The 17,939-nt window shown below is 35.8% G+C and overlaps 1 protein-coding gene across 4 annotated transcripts in view; it reads right to left on the bottom strand.

Moving 5' to 3' along the window:
* Positions 1-17,939, bottom strand: part of RALGAPA1 (Ral GTPase activating protein catalytic subunit alpha 1) — a 247,730-nt gene that overhangs the window by 40,060 nt on the left and 189,731 nt on the right. For all 4 annotated transcript variants that reach the window (XM_044918201.1, XM_044918202.1, XM_044918204.1 and 1 more), the window contains one exon: positions 14,784-14,939. In XM_044918201.1, the coding sequence (XP_044774136.1) occupies positions 14,784-14,939 (156 nt within the window). The remainder of the gene's footprint in view (positions 1-14,783; positions 14,940-17,939) is intronic.

The raw sequence follows: 17,939 nt of genomic DNA, 5'->3' as shown, positions 1-17,939 counted from the left end.
CTTTAAATTGCTTTAAGTAAAAAAGCCTATCTAATTAGAGTAATTTTCTTCAATAAAGCAGGCATTAAAAAGAAAACCCAACAGGTATAATTATTATAACAACTGAAATAATATACATGCTTGCATTATAAAATTGTAAAAAATTACAAACATATGCTTACATTTTAAAAAGTCCCAATACTTCTGGCATCTCAATAATTAAACAACTGAATATTATGCCATGTAACTGCCTGTGTCCTTTCTCCTTACTAAATAATTGGAAAAAATACTAGTGCTTTTCCAGTTGGTAAATCACCAAATAATCTTAAATTTAGAATTAGATAGCTTAAAGAAAAAAGTCAAAGCTTTTCCTAGGGTGTGATGTCACCAAAATGGTGGCCCAGGAAAGGTCCAAGCTCTTGTTCCTCCATTAAAACACTGAAAAAAACATGATCTTATATACAGAAACCTCTGATTCCACAAAAACACTTAGAGCTAATACACGGATTCAGCAGAGTTGCATGATACAAAATCAACACTTGAAAATCAGTTGCATTTCTATATATTAACAATGAACAAATCAAAAAGGAGACAAAAATAATTCCATTTATAATTGCATTAAAAAGAATAAAACACTTAATGGAGAAGTTTAACTGAGGAGGAAAAAGACTTGTGTACTGAAAACTACAAAACGCTGCTGAAAGAATTTTAAAGACTACAGGAGTGAATGGAAAGATATCCCATGTTCATGGAATGGAAAAACTTAATATTGTTAAGATGATGATATTACCCAAAGTGATCCAAAAATTCAATGCAATCTCTATCAAAATCCCAACAAGGTTCTTTGCATAGAAATAGAAAAAGCCATCCTAAAATTCATCTGAAATCTCAAGAGAACTTGAATAGTAAAAATGATACTGGGGAAAAAAAAAAAAACAGAACAAAGTTGTAGGACTCATATTACTTAATTTCAAACTTGCTACAAAGCTACAGTAATTAAAGCATTTAATTAAAGCAAAAACCCCCTTAGACATTTAGACCAAAGAAAAATAATACGAGCCCAGAAAAAAACTCTTGCATAGAAAGCCAACTAATTTTTGACAAGAGTGCCAAGATCATTCAATGAGAAAAAGTGGTCTTTTTAACAAATAGTGATTGGAAAACTAGATAATCACATGCAAAAGAATGAAGTTAGACCTTTATCTCACAATATATATAAAAATTAACTGAAAATGGATTCAAAAATTAAATGTAAAATTTAAAACTGTAAAAATCTTAGAGGAAAACATACAGGAAAGTCTTTAAAACATTAGAATTGGCAGTGATTTATTGAACTGACACCAAAAGCAGAGGCAACAAAATAAAAAAACTGATAAACTGGACTCCATCAAAATTAAAACTTTTGTGCATCAAAAGACACTACTAAGAGTGAACACAAGCCACAAAATGGGAGAAAATATTCGCAAGTCATATATCAGATAAGGGATTAACATCTAGAAGAACTTTTATAATTCAACAATAAGTTAAAGACTGAATAGACATTTCTCCAAAGAAGGTATACAAATGCCAATAAGCAATGGAAAGATGCACATCACTAGTCATTAGGGAAATGCAAATCAAAACCACAATAAAATACCACCATGCATCTATTAGGATAGCTACATTTGTTTTTAATGGAAAATAACAAGTGTTGGTGAGGGTATACAAAAATTGGAACTCTTGTGTATTGCTGGTAGAAATGTAAAAATGGCACAGTCATTGGGGAAAACAGTTCCTCAGAAAGCTAAATACACAATCTCCATATTACCCAGGAATTTCACTCATAGGTATTTATCTAAAAGAACTGAAAACAGGGATTCAAACAAATACTTACACAACAATGTTCACTGCAGCATTATTTGCAATAGCCAGAAAGTAGAAACAACACAGTGTCTACCAGATGAATAAACAAAATATGGTATATATATATAATGGGATATTATTCAACCACAGAAAGGAGTGAAATTTTGACACCTGATACAACATGGATGAACCCTGAAAACATTATGTTAAGTGAAATAAGACAGACACAAAAGGACAAATACTGTTGATTCCACTTATATGACGTACCTAGTACTGGCAAATTCACGGAGACAGGAAGTGTATTAGAGGTTACCAATGGCTGGCGGGGGGGGGGAATGGAGAGTTATTATTAATGGGTAGAGTCTGTGTTTGGGAAATAAAGTTCTGGGATTTCCAGTTTCCAGTCTGTAACCTAAGAAGCTTAGAAGCTGCCACTCTGTCCTAATAAGTAAAAAGCTAAACAAACTGAAAAATGAAATACTCTTCTTGGGTCAGAGATATGAGGTCACAGGCTAAACTGCTGCCCCCCAGATTGGACAGGCAGGCAAAAATGGAGGATGACAATGAAGCAGAAACCTCTGTAGGAACTTGTAGCAAGGTAGGAAAATGTAAATTGTAATTGTAAATTCCTGGTGATGCAGTGTGGACAGGTCTGAGACGCTGAGGAGTTAGAAATGGCAGGGATGATAGAATTACAACTATGATTAACATGCTAAGGGTTCTAATGGAAAGAGTAGACAACATGCAAGTACACATGGATAATGTAAGCAGAAGATGGAAATTCTCACAAAGAATCAAAAAGAAATGCTAGAGATACAAAACAACATAACTGAAATGAAGAATGCCTTTTATGATCTCACTAGTAAACCAGACATGGCTAAGGAAAGAATCTCTGAGCCTGATGATATGACATCATAAACTTCTAAAACTTGAGATGCAATGAGAAAAAAGACTGGAAAAAAACAAAACAGAATATCCTAGAACTATGGTACAACCACAAAAACTAACATACATAAAAGGAGAAGAAAGAGAGACAGGAACAGAAGCTATATTTGAAGCAATACTGCTTGAGAATTGCCCCCAATTAATGTCAGATACCAAACCACAGATCCAAGAAGCTCAGAGAACACTAAGCAGGACATATGCCCAAAAAACCACATTTAGGCAAATCATCAAACTTCGTAAAATTACAGATAAAGAAAAAATCTTGAGAGAAGCCAGAGGAAAAACTACATTTTATTTATAGAGAACCAAAGAAAAGAACAACATTTGACTTCTCCCCTGAAACCATGCAAGCAAGAAGAGAGCGGAATGAAATATTTAAAGTGTTGGGAGGAAAAACTACCAACACTTAGAATTCTGTATTCTGTAAAATTATCCTTCAAAAGTAAAGGATAATAAAGACTTTCTCAAACAAAAACTGAGGGAATTAGTTGCCAGTAAACCTACCTTACAAGAAATTTAAAAGAAGTTCTTCAGAGAAAAGGAAAATGATACAGGTTAGAAATTCAGATCTACATAAAGAAAATAAAAGCACCAAATAATCAAAACTGAAGGGGAAAAATTTTTTATTTTTCTTATTCTTAATTGATCACACAGGTCACAGTTTGTTCAAAGTAATAGCAGCAATAATGCATGTGATTACGTATGGGTAGGTATATATATATATGCTTATCTGTAAGTAAAATGAATGATAGCAATGATACAAGGATAGGAGGGAAAGATTAAATATACTGTGTTATTTATAAGGTACTTGCAGTATCCATGAAGCAGCCTAGTATTATTTGAAAGTGGACTTGGATTAGCTCTAAATGTATAGTACAAACTCCAGGGCTGTGACTAAAAAAAGTTAAAAAAGAAAAGTAGTGTAATTGATATGCTAAGAAAGGAGAAAAAATGGAATCATATAAAATGCTCAATTATAACCACAGAAGGCAGAACAAGTGTGGAATTCAGAAATAGGAACAAAGAACAGGGTAATAAATAGAAAAAAGTAACATATGTGGTAAATATTAATCCAGCTATATCAATGATTACTTTAAATATCAATGGTCTAACTACACATTAAAGACAAAGATTGTCAGAGTGGATCAAAAAAATAAGACCCACCTATATGTTGCTACAAGAAACCCACTTAAAATATTAAGACACATATAAATTAAAAGTAAAGGGATGGAGAAAGATACCATGATAACACCAATAAAAAGAAAAGTGGGAGTACCTGTATTAATTTCAGACAGAGGAGACCTCAGGGAAAGGAAAGTTAAAGAGAGGCATTACCTAATGATATAGAGGTTGGTACTCCAAGAAGACATAACCAATCCTTAATGTGTATGCACCTAACAACAGAGTGTCAAAATTTGTGAAGCAAAAACTGATAGAACTGCAAGTAGAAGGATCCACTATTATAGCGGGAAACTTTAATACTCCTCTCTCAGAAATGGAGAGATCCAGCAGGCAGAAAATTGGTAAGGATATAGTTGAACTCAACAGCTCCATCAATCAACTGGATATAATTGACATTTATAGACTACTTCCTCCAACAATAGCAGATTGCACATTCTTCCCAGATTCACATGGAACATTCACTAGATAGACTACATTTGGGCCATAAAGAACATCTTACAAAATTTAAAAGAATAGAGATCACACAATGTCTGTTTTCAGACCACAATGGAATTAAACTAGAAATCAACAACATAAAGATAGCTGGAAAACCCCAAAATACTTGGAGATTAAACAATATACTTCTAAATAACACATGGATCAAAGAATTCTCAAGAGAAAATAAAAAAGATTTTGAACTGGGGCACCTGGGTGGCTCAGTAGTTAAGCGTCTGCCTTCGGCTAAGGTCATGGTCCCAGGGTCCTGGGATCGAGCCCCCCATCCAGCTCCCTGCTTGGCGGGAAACCTGCTTCTCCCTCTCCCACTCCTCCTGCTTATGATCCCTCTCTCGCTGTGACTCTCTCTGTCAAATAAATAAAATCTTAAAGAAAAACTATTTTGAACTAAATGAAAATGTTTGGAAATAGATACCTGTGATAGTTGTACATTATAAATGTTTATGCCAATGCACATTTAAAAATGGTTAAGATAGGACTTCTGAGAAGATGGTAGAGTCACAGACACACTGAGATAACAGCCACATCAGTGAAACTAACTCTGAAAATGACTCATGACTTGAAGACTGGCAGAACAGACTTTCCACAGTTAATAGTGCAGAAGAAACCACATCAAAAAGGGTAGAAGGAGCGGAAATATGGCTGGAAACTCCCCCTTCCAGCATTCTCCCCACTCTACATGAGACTAATCATAAACGAGAGGGACACTATATAAGCATGAAGAAGAGCAAGAGGATCAGACCCCACCCCAGGCACCCCAGGCACAGGGAACCCCATAACACTGACTTTTAAAGCCAATGGGCCTTAACTTTGAGAGTTTTTACAATCAACAGGGTTTAACTCTGGGCACTTTAAAACTGAGTTCCCACCCTTAAAAAGCCAGTGTAACAAATAACCCAGGAGAGACACAGCATGGAAGCAGCAGTTTGAAAAGAAACTGGGGTATGAGAAGTGGATTTATTTGCTAATCTCAAAACGTGCATTGGAGGGGCAGGAATCTTTAGGAGAATTCTCCAAGAACAAAAGTGCTGCCTGGCAGACCATTCCTCTCCTGCTTCCCTCGCAGCCTAGAAAGCCAGATATCTGTGGGAAGCAGAGTGAACATTCTCCATCTATCTTGTTAGCATCATGGTCCCTACCCCATCCAACCTCCCCTACTCCACGTATATCTCTCCAAAGCAGTTCCTGTCCTAAAAACCCTGCAGAAACCTGCACCACTCCAGAGTGACTTGTGCCCTGGGGACAGGAGAAGATAACCACACACACCAGTGTGCTTACAATTCCAGCAGCTGAGTATTATAGCTGGCACTGCAAAGAGAGTGCCCTGCTGATAAGTGTCCCTGCAGCCCCAATGGGGGCAGGGATCTGGTCTAACTGCTGGCCCCACTCACCAATGAAAACTTCTAGGGGCAGAAGAAGAAGAGAGCCCTGCAGTGCTTGGGCTGAGGGCAGTTATCTGGTCTGACTGCTGACACCACCCAACTCTTAAGCCTGTGGTGGCCCCAGAGAGGCCCCTTAACAGCACAGGGACCAAACCCCTGCCCAGTGTGCTCACAATAGGCAAAGTGGGCCACTGTAGTTGACTGGACTGAATGCAAATGCAGCTCAGCCACAACAGTAGGGAACACACAGCCCACAGAGAAGATAATGCTGAAATGCCTGGTTCTAGTAAGCAGGGGACATTGTGCTACAGGGCACCACATGACCTCTTCTTCATAAAGCCACAACTTTCAAGAGCAGGAGACATGGCTGACTCTCCTAATACACAGAAACAAACACAGAGAGTCAGACAAAATGAGGAGACAAAGGAATTAGGTCCCAAATGAAAGAACAGGACAAAGCCACAGCAAAAGAGTTTCATTAAACAGAGATAAGCAACAGGCTTATAATGAATTCAAAGTAATGGTCATAAAGATACTCACTGGATTTGAAAAAAGAGTGGAGGATCTCAGTGAGACCTTCAAGAAGGAGAAAGAAAATATAAAAAAGAACCAGTCAGACATGAAGAACTCAATAACTGACATAAAAAATACACTAGAGGGAATCAATAGCAGATTAGAGGAGGCAGAAGAATGGATCAGCAATCTGGAAGGCAGGGTAATAAAAAGCAACCAAGCTGAGTAGCAAAAATTAAAAAGAATAAGAAAAAATGAGACTAGGTGAAGGGAACTCAGCAACATCATCAAGCATAATAACATTTGCATTACAGAGATCCCAGAGGGAGGAGAGCAAGAAGTCGACAAGAAAGTTATGTGAAGAAACAAGAGATGAACACGTCCCTAATCTGGGGAAGGTAACAGAAATCCAGATCCAGGAAGCACAGAGACCCCCAACAAAATTAACCCAAGGAAGTTCACACGAAGACATAATCATTAAAATGGCAAAACATAGTGAGAAAGAGAGAATTTTAAAAGCAGCAAGAGAAAATGGTTACATACATGGAAAACCCCATAAAGCTGTCAATTGATTTTTCAGCAGAAACTCTGTAGGCCAGAAGGGAGTGGAATGATATTATTCAAAGTACTGAAAGGAAAAAACCTGCAACCAAGAAGGCTCTACCCAGAAAGATTATCATTCAGCATAGAAAGAGAGGTAAAGAGTCTCCCAGACAAACAAAATCATCACGACTGAACCAGTCTTAAAAGAAACATTAAAGGGAATTCTTTGAGTGGAAAGAAAAGGCCAAAATAGTTGTAAGAAAATTACAAAAGGAAAAAATTTCACTGGTAAATACAAACATATAATAAAAGTAGATTAATCACTTATAAAACCAGTATGAAAGTTAAAACACAAAAGCAGTAAAATCAATTATATCTATAAAAATCAGTCAGAGGATTCACAAAATAAAAGGATGTAAAGTATAACATCATATACATAAAATGTGGGATGAGGAGTGATTCAAATTTAAGTGACCATCAACCTAATATAGACTGCTATACACATAAAATATTATATATGAACCTAATGATAACCACAAATCAAAAACCTATAATAGTTACACAAAAAATAAAGAGAAAAAAATCCAAGCATACAAGTAAAGATGCCATCAAACCACGAGGTAAGAGAGCAAGAGAAGAGCAAACAGGGAAGAGCTACAAAAAGAACTGCAAAACCAGTAACAAAAATGGCAATAAGCACATACCTATCAATAATGAATTTAAATGTAAATGGACTAAATGCTTCAATCAAAAGACATAGGATGACTGAATGGATAAAAAAGCAACATTTATAACTTGCCTATAAGAGATTCACTTCAGACCAAAGGACACATGCAGATCGAAAGTGAAGGGATGGAAAAATGTTTACCATGCAAATGGAAGGAGAAAGAAAGCTGGGGTTTCAACACCTATAACAAACAAAATAGACTTTAAAACAAAGACTACCAAGAGACAAAGAAGGACAATAAATAAAGGGAACAATCCAACAAGAAGTTATAACAATTGAAAATATCTATGTGCTCAAAATGGGAGCTCCCAAATACATAAAGCACCTATTAACAGACATAAAGGAAGAAATTGACAGTAATACAGTAGGGGACAGTAGGGGACTTTAACACCCCATGTACATCAATAGATAGACCATCCATACAGAAAATCAACAAGGAAAAAGTGGTTTTGAATGATACATTAGATCAGATGGACCTAACAGATATATACAGATGTTCCATCTAAAACACAGTGGAATACAGGGACACCTGGGCAGCTCAGTCGGTTGAATGTCTGACTCTTGATTTCAGTTTGGGTCATTATCTTGGGATGGTGGGGTCAAGCCCTGTGTTGGGCTCTGCACAGAACATGGAACCTGTTTGGGATTCTCTCTCTCCCTCTTCCTCTGCCCCTCTTTTCCCCTTGTACATGTGTGCATGTGCACGTTCTCTCTTGCAAAACAAAAAACAAAAACAAACCAAAAACAGTGGAATACGTATTCTTTTCAAGTGCACATGGAATACTCTCCAGAATAAATCACATTAGGCCAAAAAACAGAGACTAAAATACATGCTACTAAACTAAATGGGTCAAGCAAGAAATCAAAGAGGAAATAAAAAATACACAGTGACAAATGAAAATAAAAATACAATCGTCCACAATCTTTCGGATGCTGTAAAAGCTGTTTTTTTTTTTTTTTTAAGGTTTTTATTTATTTATTTGAGAGAGAGAGAGCAAGAAAGAGAGAAAGAGAGCACAGAGGGAGAATGAGGAGAAGCAGACTCCTCGCTGAACAGAGAGCCCGATGAGGGGCTCGATCCCAGGACCTGGAGATCCTGACCTGAGCTTAAGGCAGACACTTAAACAACTGAGCCACCCAGGCACCCCTGTAAAAGCTGTTCTAAGAGGGAAATTTATAGCAATACAGGCCTACCTCAGAAAATAAAAAAAATCTCAAATAAGCTACCTAACCTTACACCTAAAGAAGCCAGAAAAAGAAGAACAAACAAGCCCAAAGCGAGCAGAAGAAATAATAAAGATTAGAGCAGAAATAAATGAAATAGAAACTAAAAAACAACAGAAGAGATGAATAAAACCAGGAGATGGTTTGAAAAGATCAACCAAATTGATAAACCTTTAGCCAGACTCTTCAAAAGAAAGAGAGAGAACACAAATAAATGCCATCAGAAGTGAAAGAGGAAAAATAACCAACACCACAGATATACAAAGGATTATAAGAGAATATTATGAAAAATTATATGCCCACAAATCGGACAACTTAGAAGAAATGAATAAATTTGCAGAAACATATAAACTTCCAAAATGGAATGAGGAAAAAAATGGAAAATTTGAACAGACCAATTACTAGCAATGAAACGGAATCAGTAATCAAAAAACTCCCAACAAACAAAAGTCCCAAGGGGCGCCTGGGTGCCTCAGTTGGTTAAGTATCTGCCTTCAGCTCAGGTCATGATCCCAGTGTGGAGTCTGCTTCTCCCTCTCCCTCTGCCCCTCCCCTGTTCGTGTGCTCTCTCTCTCTCTAATAAATAAATAAAATCTTAAACAACAACAACAAAAGTCCAAAACCAGATGGCTTCACAGGTGAATTCTACCAAATATATAAAGAAGAGTTACGACCCATTTTTCTCAAACTACTCCAAAACATAGAAGAGGAAGGAAAGCTTCCAAATTCATTCTACAAGGCTAGCATTACCCTGATACCAAAACCAGAGAAATAAACTACAAAAAAAAAAAAAAAAAAAGAGAGAGAGAGAGAGAGAGAGAGAAAGAAAACTACGGGCCAGTGTCCGACAAAAACAGATGCAAAAATCCACAACAAAATATTAGCAAACCAAATCCAACAATACATTAAAAAAAATCATTCGTCGCAATCAAGTAGGATTTATCCTTGGGATGCAACAGTGGTTCAATATCCACAAATCAATCAACATAACTGCATTAACAAGAAAAAGGAATAAAAACCATATGATCATTTCAAGAGATGGAGAAAAAGCATTTGACAAAATACAACATCCATTCATGATAAAACCTCTCAAAAAAGTAGGTTTAAAGGGAACATATCTCAACATAATAAAGGCTGTATATAAAAAACCTACAGCTAACATCATATGCAATGGTGAAAAACTGAGAGCTTTTCCTCTAAGATCAGAAACATGACAAAGATGTCCACTCTCATCACTTCTATTCAACATAGTATTAGCCACAGCAATCAGACAATACAAAGCATCCAAATTCATAAGGAAGAAGTAAGCTTGTCACTATTTGCAGTTGACCTTACAGTATACACAGAAAACCCTAAAGACTCCATAAAAAAACTACTAGCACTGATAAATGAATTCAGTAAAGTTGCAAGATACAAAGTCAATATAAAATGGAATAGGCTGAATTTCTCTATACTGATAATAAAGAAGGAGAAAGAGAAATTAACAAAACAATCCCATTTATAATTGCACCGAAAAGAATAAAATGTCTAGGAATAAACTGCACTCTGAAAACTATAAAACACTGATGAAAGAAGCTGAAGATGATGCAAACAAACGGAAAGATATTCTAGGCTCATGGATTGGAAAAACCAACACTGTTAAGATGTCCATACTGCCCAAAGCAATCTATGAATTCAATGCAATCCCTATCAAAATACCAACAGCAATTTTTACAAAACTAGAACAAATAATCCTAAAATTTGTATGGAACCATGAAAGACCCCAAACAGCCAAAGCAATCTTGAGAAAGAATAAAGCTTGGAAGTATCATAATCCCAGATTTCAAGATACATTACAAAGCTGTAGTAATCAAAACAGTATGGTACTGGCATAAAAACAGACACACAGATAAATGGAACAGTCCAAAGAACCTAGAAATACACCCATGCTTGTATGGTCAATTAATCTACAACAAACGAGGGAAAAACATACACTGGGGAAAAGACAGTCTCTTCAACAAATAGTGCTGGGAAAGCTGGACAGCTACATGCAAAAAATAAAACTGGACCACTTTCCTACACCATACACAAAAATAAACTCAAAATGGATTAAAGATCTAAATGTGAGATGTGAAACCATAAAGCTCCTAGAAGAAAACATAGGTAGTAATTTCTTGGACATGAGCTGTAGGAACATTTTTGTAGCTATGCCTCCTCAGGCAAGAGAAAAAAACAAAATTAAACTATTAGGACTAGAGCAAAAGAAAGTTTTAATACAGCAAAGAAAGTCATCAACAAAAGGAAAAGGCAACCTCCTAAATTAGAGAAGACATCCGCAAATGATATATTTGATCAGGTCGTGATCCCAGGACCCTGGGATCGAGGCCCACATCGGGCTCCCTGCTCCGCAGGGAAGCCTGCTTCTCCCTCTCCTACTCCCCCTGCTTGTGTTCCCTCTCTCGCTATGTCTCTCTCTGTCAAATAAATAAATAAAATCTGGGCGCCTGGGTGGCTCAGATGGTTAAGTATCTGCTTTCGGCTCAGGTCATGATCCCAGGGTCCTGGGATCGAGTCCCGCATCGGGCTCCCTGCTCAGCAGGGAGCCTGCTTCTCCCTCTGCCTCTGCCTCTCTCTCTCTCTCTCTCTCTCCCTGTCTCTCATGAATAAATAAATAAAATCTTAAAAAAAAATAAAATAAATAAATAAATAAATAAAATCTTAAAAAAAAGTTAATATCTAAAATACATAAAGAATTTATACAACTAACACCAAAATAATAATCTAAAAATGGGCAGAGGACCTGAATAGACATTTTTCCAAAGAAGACATACAGATGGCCAACAGACACATGAAAAGATGTTCAACATCACTAATCATCAGGGAAAGACAAATCAAAGCCACAATGAGATATCACCTTACACCAGTGAGAATGGCTAGAATAAAAAAACAAAACAAAACAACAAAAACAAACCACCAAGAAATAATAAGTATTGGCGAGGATGTGAAGAAACAGGAACCCTTGTGCATTATTGGTGGAAATGCAAATTGGGGCAGCCATTGTGGAAAACAGTATGGAAAATAGAATTACCATATGATCCACTAATTCCATTACTGTGTATTTACCCAAAGAAAACAAAATACTAATGAAATGACATATGCACCTCTGTGTTTACTGAAGCGTTATTTACAATAGCCAAGATATAGAAGCAACCCAAGTGTCCATCCACAGGTGAATGGATAAAGAAGATGTGATATACATATACAATAGAATATTACTCAGCTATAAAAAAGAATGAGATCTTGCCGTCTGTGACATCATGGATGGACCTAGAATGTATAATACTAAGTGAAATGTCAGTCCGAGAAAGACAAATACCATATGATTTCACTTCTGTGTGGAATGTAAGAAACAGAAAAAATGAACAAAGAAAAAATGGAGGAAGAGAAAACCAGACTCTTAAATACAGAGGAAAAACTGGTGGTTGCCAGAGGGGAGAAGGGTTGGGGGATGGGTGAAACAGATAAAGGGAATTAAGAGTACAATTATCAATAATGATGAGCACTGAGTAATGTATAGAACTGCTCAGTCATTACAATGCACACACCTAAAAGTAATATGACACTGTATGTTAATTATACTTCAATGAAAAATAAATTTCCAAACCCTAAAAAAATTAAATAAAAAAATTTTTTAAAAAGTGAAAATGGTAAATTATGTATGTAATTTTTACCACAGTAAAAAAACTTTCTATATGTATAGATGAAACAAACTATTAAGTTCAGGGTGTCTGGGTGGCTCGGTTGTTAGGCGTCTGCCTTCGGCTCAGGTCATGATCCCAGGGTCCTGGGATCGAGTCCCACATCAGGCTCCCTGCTCGGCGGGAAGCCTGCTTCTCCCTCTCCCACTCCCCCTGCTTGTGTTCCTGCTCTCGCTGTCTCTCTCTCTATCAAATAAATAAAATCTTTAAAAAAAACAAAAACAAAAACAAAACTATTAAGTTCAATGCTTACTTCCTCAAAATTCTCTAATAACTCAGTACTTAAAAATTTTACCACTTAACAGTATTATTTTAATTAGAACTCAACCATTTAACAATTCTTAAATGGTGTTATCCTCTCCAAAATTAATTTTTTTATGATAATGAATTGTTAAACATCCATTTCAGAAACTTCTTAAGTAATTAAGGACACACCCTCATGACTGTTTGGAAAATAATAAGAAATCCTACTTATCTGACATTTCTACAAAGGTCACAGGAATAAAATTTCAAGTACCATATAATTATCATGTTTAATATAGTGAAGTAAAAATATCCTGGCATAGTTTTCTTTAAAAAACAAAACAAAACAGTTTTTTTTAGCAAAAAATGATGTACTTTGTTCTTCTCTTATGTTTGCAATCCAAGATACTATCAATTTTAGATTCTGCTCTGGGGTTTAAAAGTTGTATTCATGGAGCCATGAAAATGATAATGATAAATATGAGTCATGGCCAAATTCTTAATGATTAAAATTATCTTTTAAAACAATTTTTAATTGTTATTTTATTTATTTATTTTGAGAGGGAAAGAGTGTGCATGCAAGTATGAGAGTGAGAACAGGGGAGGGGCAGAGACAGAATCCCAAGCAGGCTCTACCCCCAGCACAGAGCCCCAGAAGGGGCTCAACCTCATAACACTGAGATTGACCTGAGCCAAAATCAAGAATCGGACACTTAACAGACTGAGCCACCCAGGCGCCCCTAAAATTATCTTTTTGCACTATACTTATAATTGTCTCTAATTCAGGTATGGCTTATTTTCATAGAGGTTTAAAATGAATTGATGGAAAAAAGTGCTTAATTGATGTTTTAATGAAGTTTTTACTCCAATCCACCTCTTCACCATCTTATCAGTATACATGGATCATTTTCTACTTCTAAAAACTACACAACAAGAAATTCTATAGCAAACCTGTTACTGAATATGCTTTCTTACATTTATCAGTTACCTCTAACTTTACCTCATTCCAATCTAATTAGCATCCATATATTAGTTTTATCAACCATTATGCATTTAATATGCAAGTTCCAACAGTATTTTAAATTGTAAACAAAAGGCATCAAGGGTATTAAATTAATCTTATCAAATATTTGAGAGGAGTTCTGAAGTTCCTTTACAAAAGAGTGTGAGAATACAGTTTTCATAGTTTGTTAATAAAGTATAAAAAGTTTTGATATCAGGCAAAAGAATATTAAGTAAAATGACCAATGATATTAAGTCGGTTATATTGATCGGTTTTGAATAAGTTGAGGAAGGAGGAGAAAGAGAAGGTGAAGAAATGTTGGATAAGGTTTTATTCTTAAAAATATTTCTCCCTAAGAAAACCAAACATGGATTGAATACATACAACTACTCTAAGGTATCTCTATAGTCACTAGAACGACTTTTGAATGCCAGTGCCACCTACAGAAAAATGGTGGTGTAGGTTTTAAAGGACAAGGGCCATCAAAACCATTCCACCACAGTTCTCATAAATTCTAAGGTAGTAAAATTCTTTTTCATTACTTTAGGCTTATTTTATCTGCTCTATTAGTTTTAGTTAAAATTTATGATAAAGCATGTTCTACTTTAAGTGCTTCTTAATAATTAATATAAACTTTTACTCTCCCTCAGTCAATATAAGCATTATATCTATCTGTGTGGGAAAAGACTTGAAATGTAATTTCACTAATTTGAACATATGCAGAAGTTTTTCAATTTGTCATATCCCCATTTCTTGAAGGCAAATCCTTTGTTAAGATAATAACCTTCAGTGTTATCATTAATGAAAACAGCATTTGCTCTACAACAATTCTGTTTCTGAAGACAGTATTACGTGAAGAGTGGAATACTCAGAAATAGTGCTTGATCAATTAGATTACTTACATAATTTTATGTATTTATTTTCTTAATTACTAGGATTTTAACTCAACATTTTTTCTCAGCACTTACTTTTTTGGTCAAAGAGTCATCAGTATCAGAAGGCATTCTTGTTGATACATGAAATATTACTTCTACTGTAGAGGTAGCAAAATACGGTGTGGTCAATCCAGTGCTTTTGTTTTTTTGTAGACCTCCCATGAAACCACAGTGGTTTGTAAGATTGACCTGAGAGCAAGGAAACATAATATTAATCAACTAAACAAAACTCAAAAACTTACTGGTGAAATAGACTCAAATTTCTCAATTTACAAAAACATGGAGAAGAAAGTCTTTGGCATGTTATCAACCAATACTTGATCCAGAATTACTAGTTAGAGCTGTTCTGTTCACACTGGTACTTTTTAAGTATTTGTGGATATCTAATTAGTAAGAGTTAATTAGGAAAGAAATCAACTGCTATACACTATGTATCTTTTGTTAGGCTACTAGGTGTTAATGCTAAATCATAAAGGCTATGGGAGGACCCCAAAGAAGAGAAAAAAAATCAAGTGGCAAAAATCAAGACTGGAAATGATCTGGGGGAAAGTTAAAACAGTAATGTCACTTTGATAAGATGATTAATTAGATGTGTTATATTTACTCACTGAAACTGGCTTCTAAATTTTGAGTAAATTTCACATAGCTCAGAACAAAAATAAAAAAATGCAGAACTTCACTTCTAATGCATTAAAAAACTACAAATTAATCTGTGCAAAGATTTTTACACATATTTTTTCCTGATTATAAATAAAATACATGCTAATATCAGGGTCACTACATTGGGTGATAGTCCCTGAACTTGTGCAATACACAAAGCAACTTGTCTTCACTGCTGAAAATTAAAGAAAATATTAGAAAGCAAAAAGAAACACAAAAGAAAAAAGAAACTTAAACATCGCTTGCATCTCTCCACGCAGAGAAATCACTTTATACATGTTTTTAAAAAATGAAATCTGAAATATGGTGGACCTAGAGGGTATAATGCTAAGTAAAATAAGTTAGGAAGAGAAAGACAAATACCATATGATTTCACTCACATGTGGAATTTAAGAGACAGAACAAATGAACAAAGAAGAAAAGAAGCAAACAAAAAAGCATACTCTTAAACACAAAACTGGTGGTTGTCAAAGGGAAGGTAGGTAGGGGTGTGGGTAAAATAGATAAAGGGGATTGAGTACACTTATGATCAGCACAGTGTAAAACTGCTGAATCATACTGTATACCTGAAAGTAATATAACACTGAATGTTAATTATACTTCATTTAAAAATTAAAAACTCTGAATAACTGATAAAGTGAATTATAAAAACCAATTTTTGCACCATGTGAACTGAACATGTCTCAACTATCAATATCAGTTACAATGACTGAACACATGAATAACAAATTAGTTTTTATGCCATTACTACAAGATTGCCTCAATCACTTCCAATATTTTTAAATTTGACTCAGTAATACAGTCATATAATTAAAATTTCAAAAGTATACCAAAATTCTTCCTTCCCTCTCTCTCATCTTTAGTACTCGGTTCCCCTTCCAGAAAGCAATTTCTTTTTTTTCCTTTTTCTTTAAGATTTTATTTATTTATTAGAGAGAGAGAAAACAAGTAGGGGGAGCAGAGGAAGATGGAGAAGCAGACTTCCCGCTGAGCAGGGAGCCAGACATGGGGCTCAAACGCAGGACCGTGAGATCATGACCTGAGACGAAGGCAGACACTTAACCGACTGAGCCACCCAAGTGCCCCTCTTTTCCTTTTTAAAAATTTATTTAATTTTTAAAAAAATATTGTATTTATTTGTCAAAGAGAGAGAGTGAGTGAGCACAAGTAGGGGGGAGCGGCAGGCAAAGGGAGAAGCAGGCTCCCCGCTGAACAAGGAGCTCAACCTGGGACCCTGAACCAAAGGCAGACACTTAACTGACTGAGCCATACAGGTGTCCCAAGATTTATTTATTTTAGAGAAAAAAAGAGAGTGAGTGTGCAAGCAGGAAGAGGGGAAGAGGGAGAGGGAAAGAGAGAATCCTCAAGCAGACTTCCCACTGAGTGCGGAACCCAATGTGGAGCTCAATCCCAGGAACCTGAGATCATGACCTGAGCTGAAATCAAGAGCCAGCTGCTTAACTGACTGACCCACCCAGGTGCCCTAGAAAGCAATTTCTTAAATATCCTTTCAAAAATATTCTCTCTATATACAATTAAATTCTTTCATGTATGTGTATACACACACACACACACACACACACAGCACACACAATGTTTTGCATGTTGCTTTTTTGTACTTAAAATATCTTGAAGAGTACTCATTAGTAAGTAAAGAGTTTCCTCATTTGTTCTGTTTTCTTGGCTTCACAGAAGTTCATTTTCTTGATGTACAATAATTAACTAGTCCCCTACTTAAAGGATACTTAGGCTGTTTCAATCTTTTGTTATTATGTCAATGATGCAGTGAAAAACACAGAATACATGCCATGTTGCATTTGTGAAAGTAGATCTATAGGACAAATAGTTAAAAGTGGAACTGTAAGTGAAAGGGCATGTGCACTTCTAATTTTGAAACTCACTAAAATGTCTCTCTATAGATGGCACCAACAGTGTATAAGAGTACGTTTCCCTCATGACCTCCCAAATATATTATCAAACTTTATGATCTTTTCTTTTCTTAAGATTTTATTTATTTATTTGAGAGAGAGAGAATGAGAGAGAGCACATGAGAGGGGTTAGGGTCAGAGGGAGAAGCAGACTCCCCACCGAGCAGGGAGCCCAATGCGGGACTCAATCCCGGGACTCCAGGATCATGACCTGAGCTGAAGGCAGTTGCTTAACCAATTGAGCCACCCAGGCACCCACTTTATGATCTTTTCAAATATGATAGGTGAAAAATGGTATCTAAGTGTAGACCTTTTGTTTTGTTTTGTTTTAGAAAACAGGTTATTTTCAGATCAATTCTCTGATCATGTAATGGAAAAAGTCTCATTCTAGTGTTCCTTTGCTCTAAACACTTATGCAATACTTGATGATTTCCATATTTTTTATTCAATTTTTTAACTGGAGATAACTGTAGATTAATAAGAAGTTTTAAAAAATAATAAAAGGAGATCCTTTGTACCTGTAACCAGATTATCCCAATGCAAAACTGTATTAAAACCATGATACTGGATGGAGCGTTGGGGTGGTTCAGTAGGTTGGGTG

This window comes from Neomonachus schauinslandi, chromosome 9 (genome assembly GCF_002201575.2).
Source record: "Neomonachus schauinslandi chromosome 9, ASM220157v2, whole genome shotgun sequence".
NCBI lineage: Eukaryota > Metazoa > Chordata > Mammalia > Carnivora > Phocidae > Neomonachus > Neomonachus schauinslandi.
The sequence above is the reverse complement of the archived record's forward strand: the minus strand, read 5'-3'. Positions and strand labels throughout refer to the sequence as shown.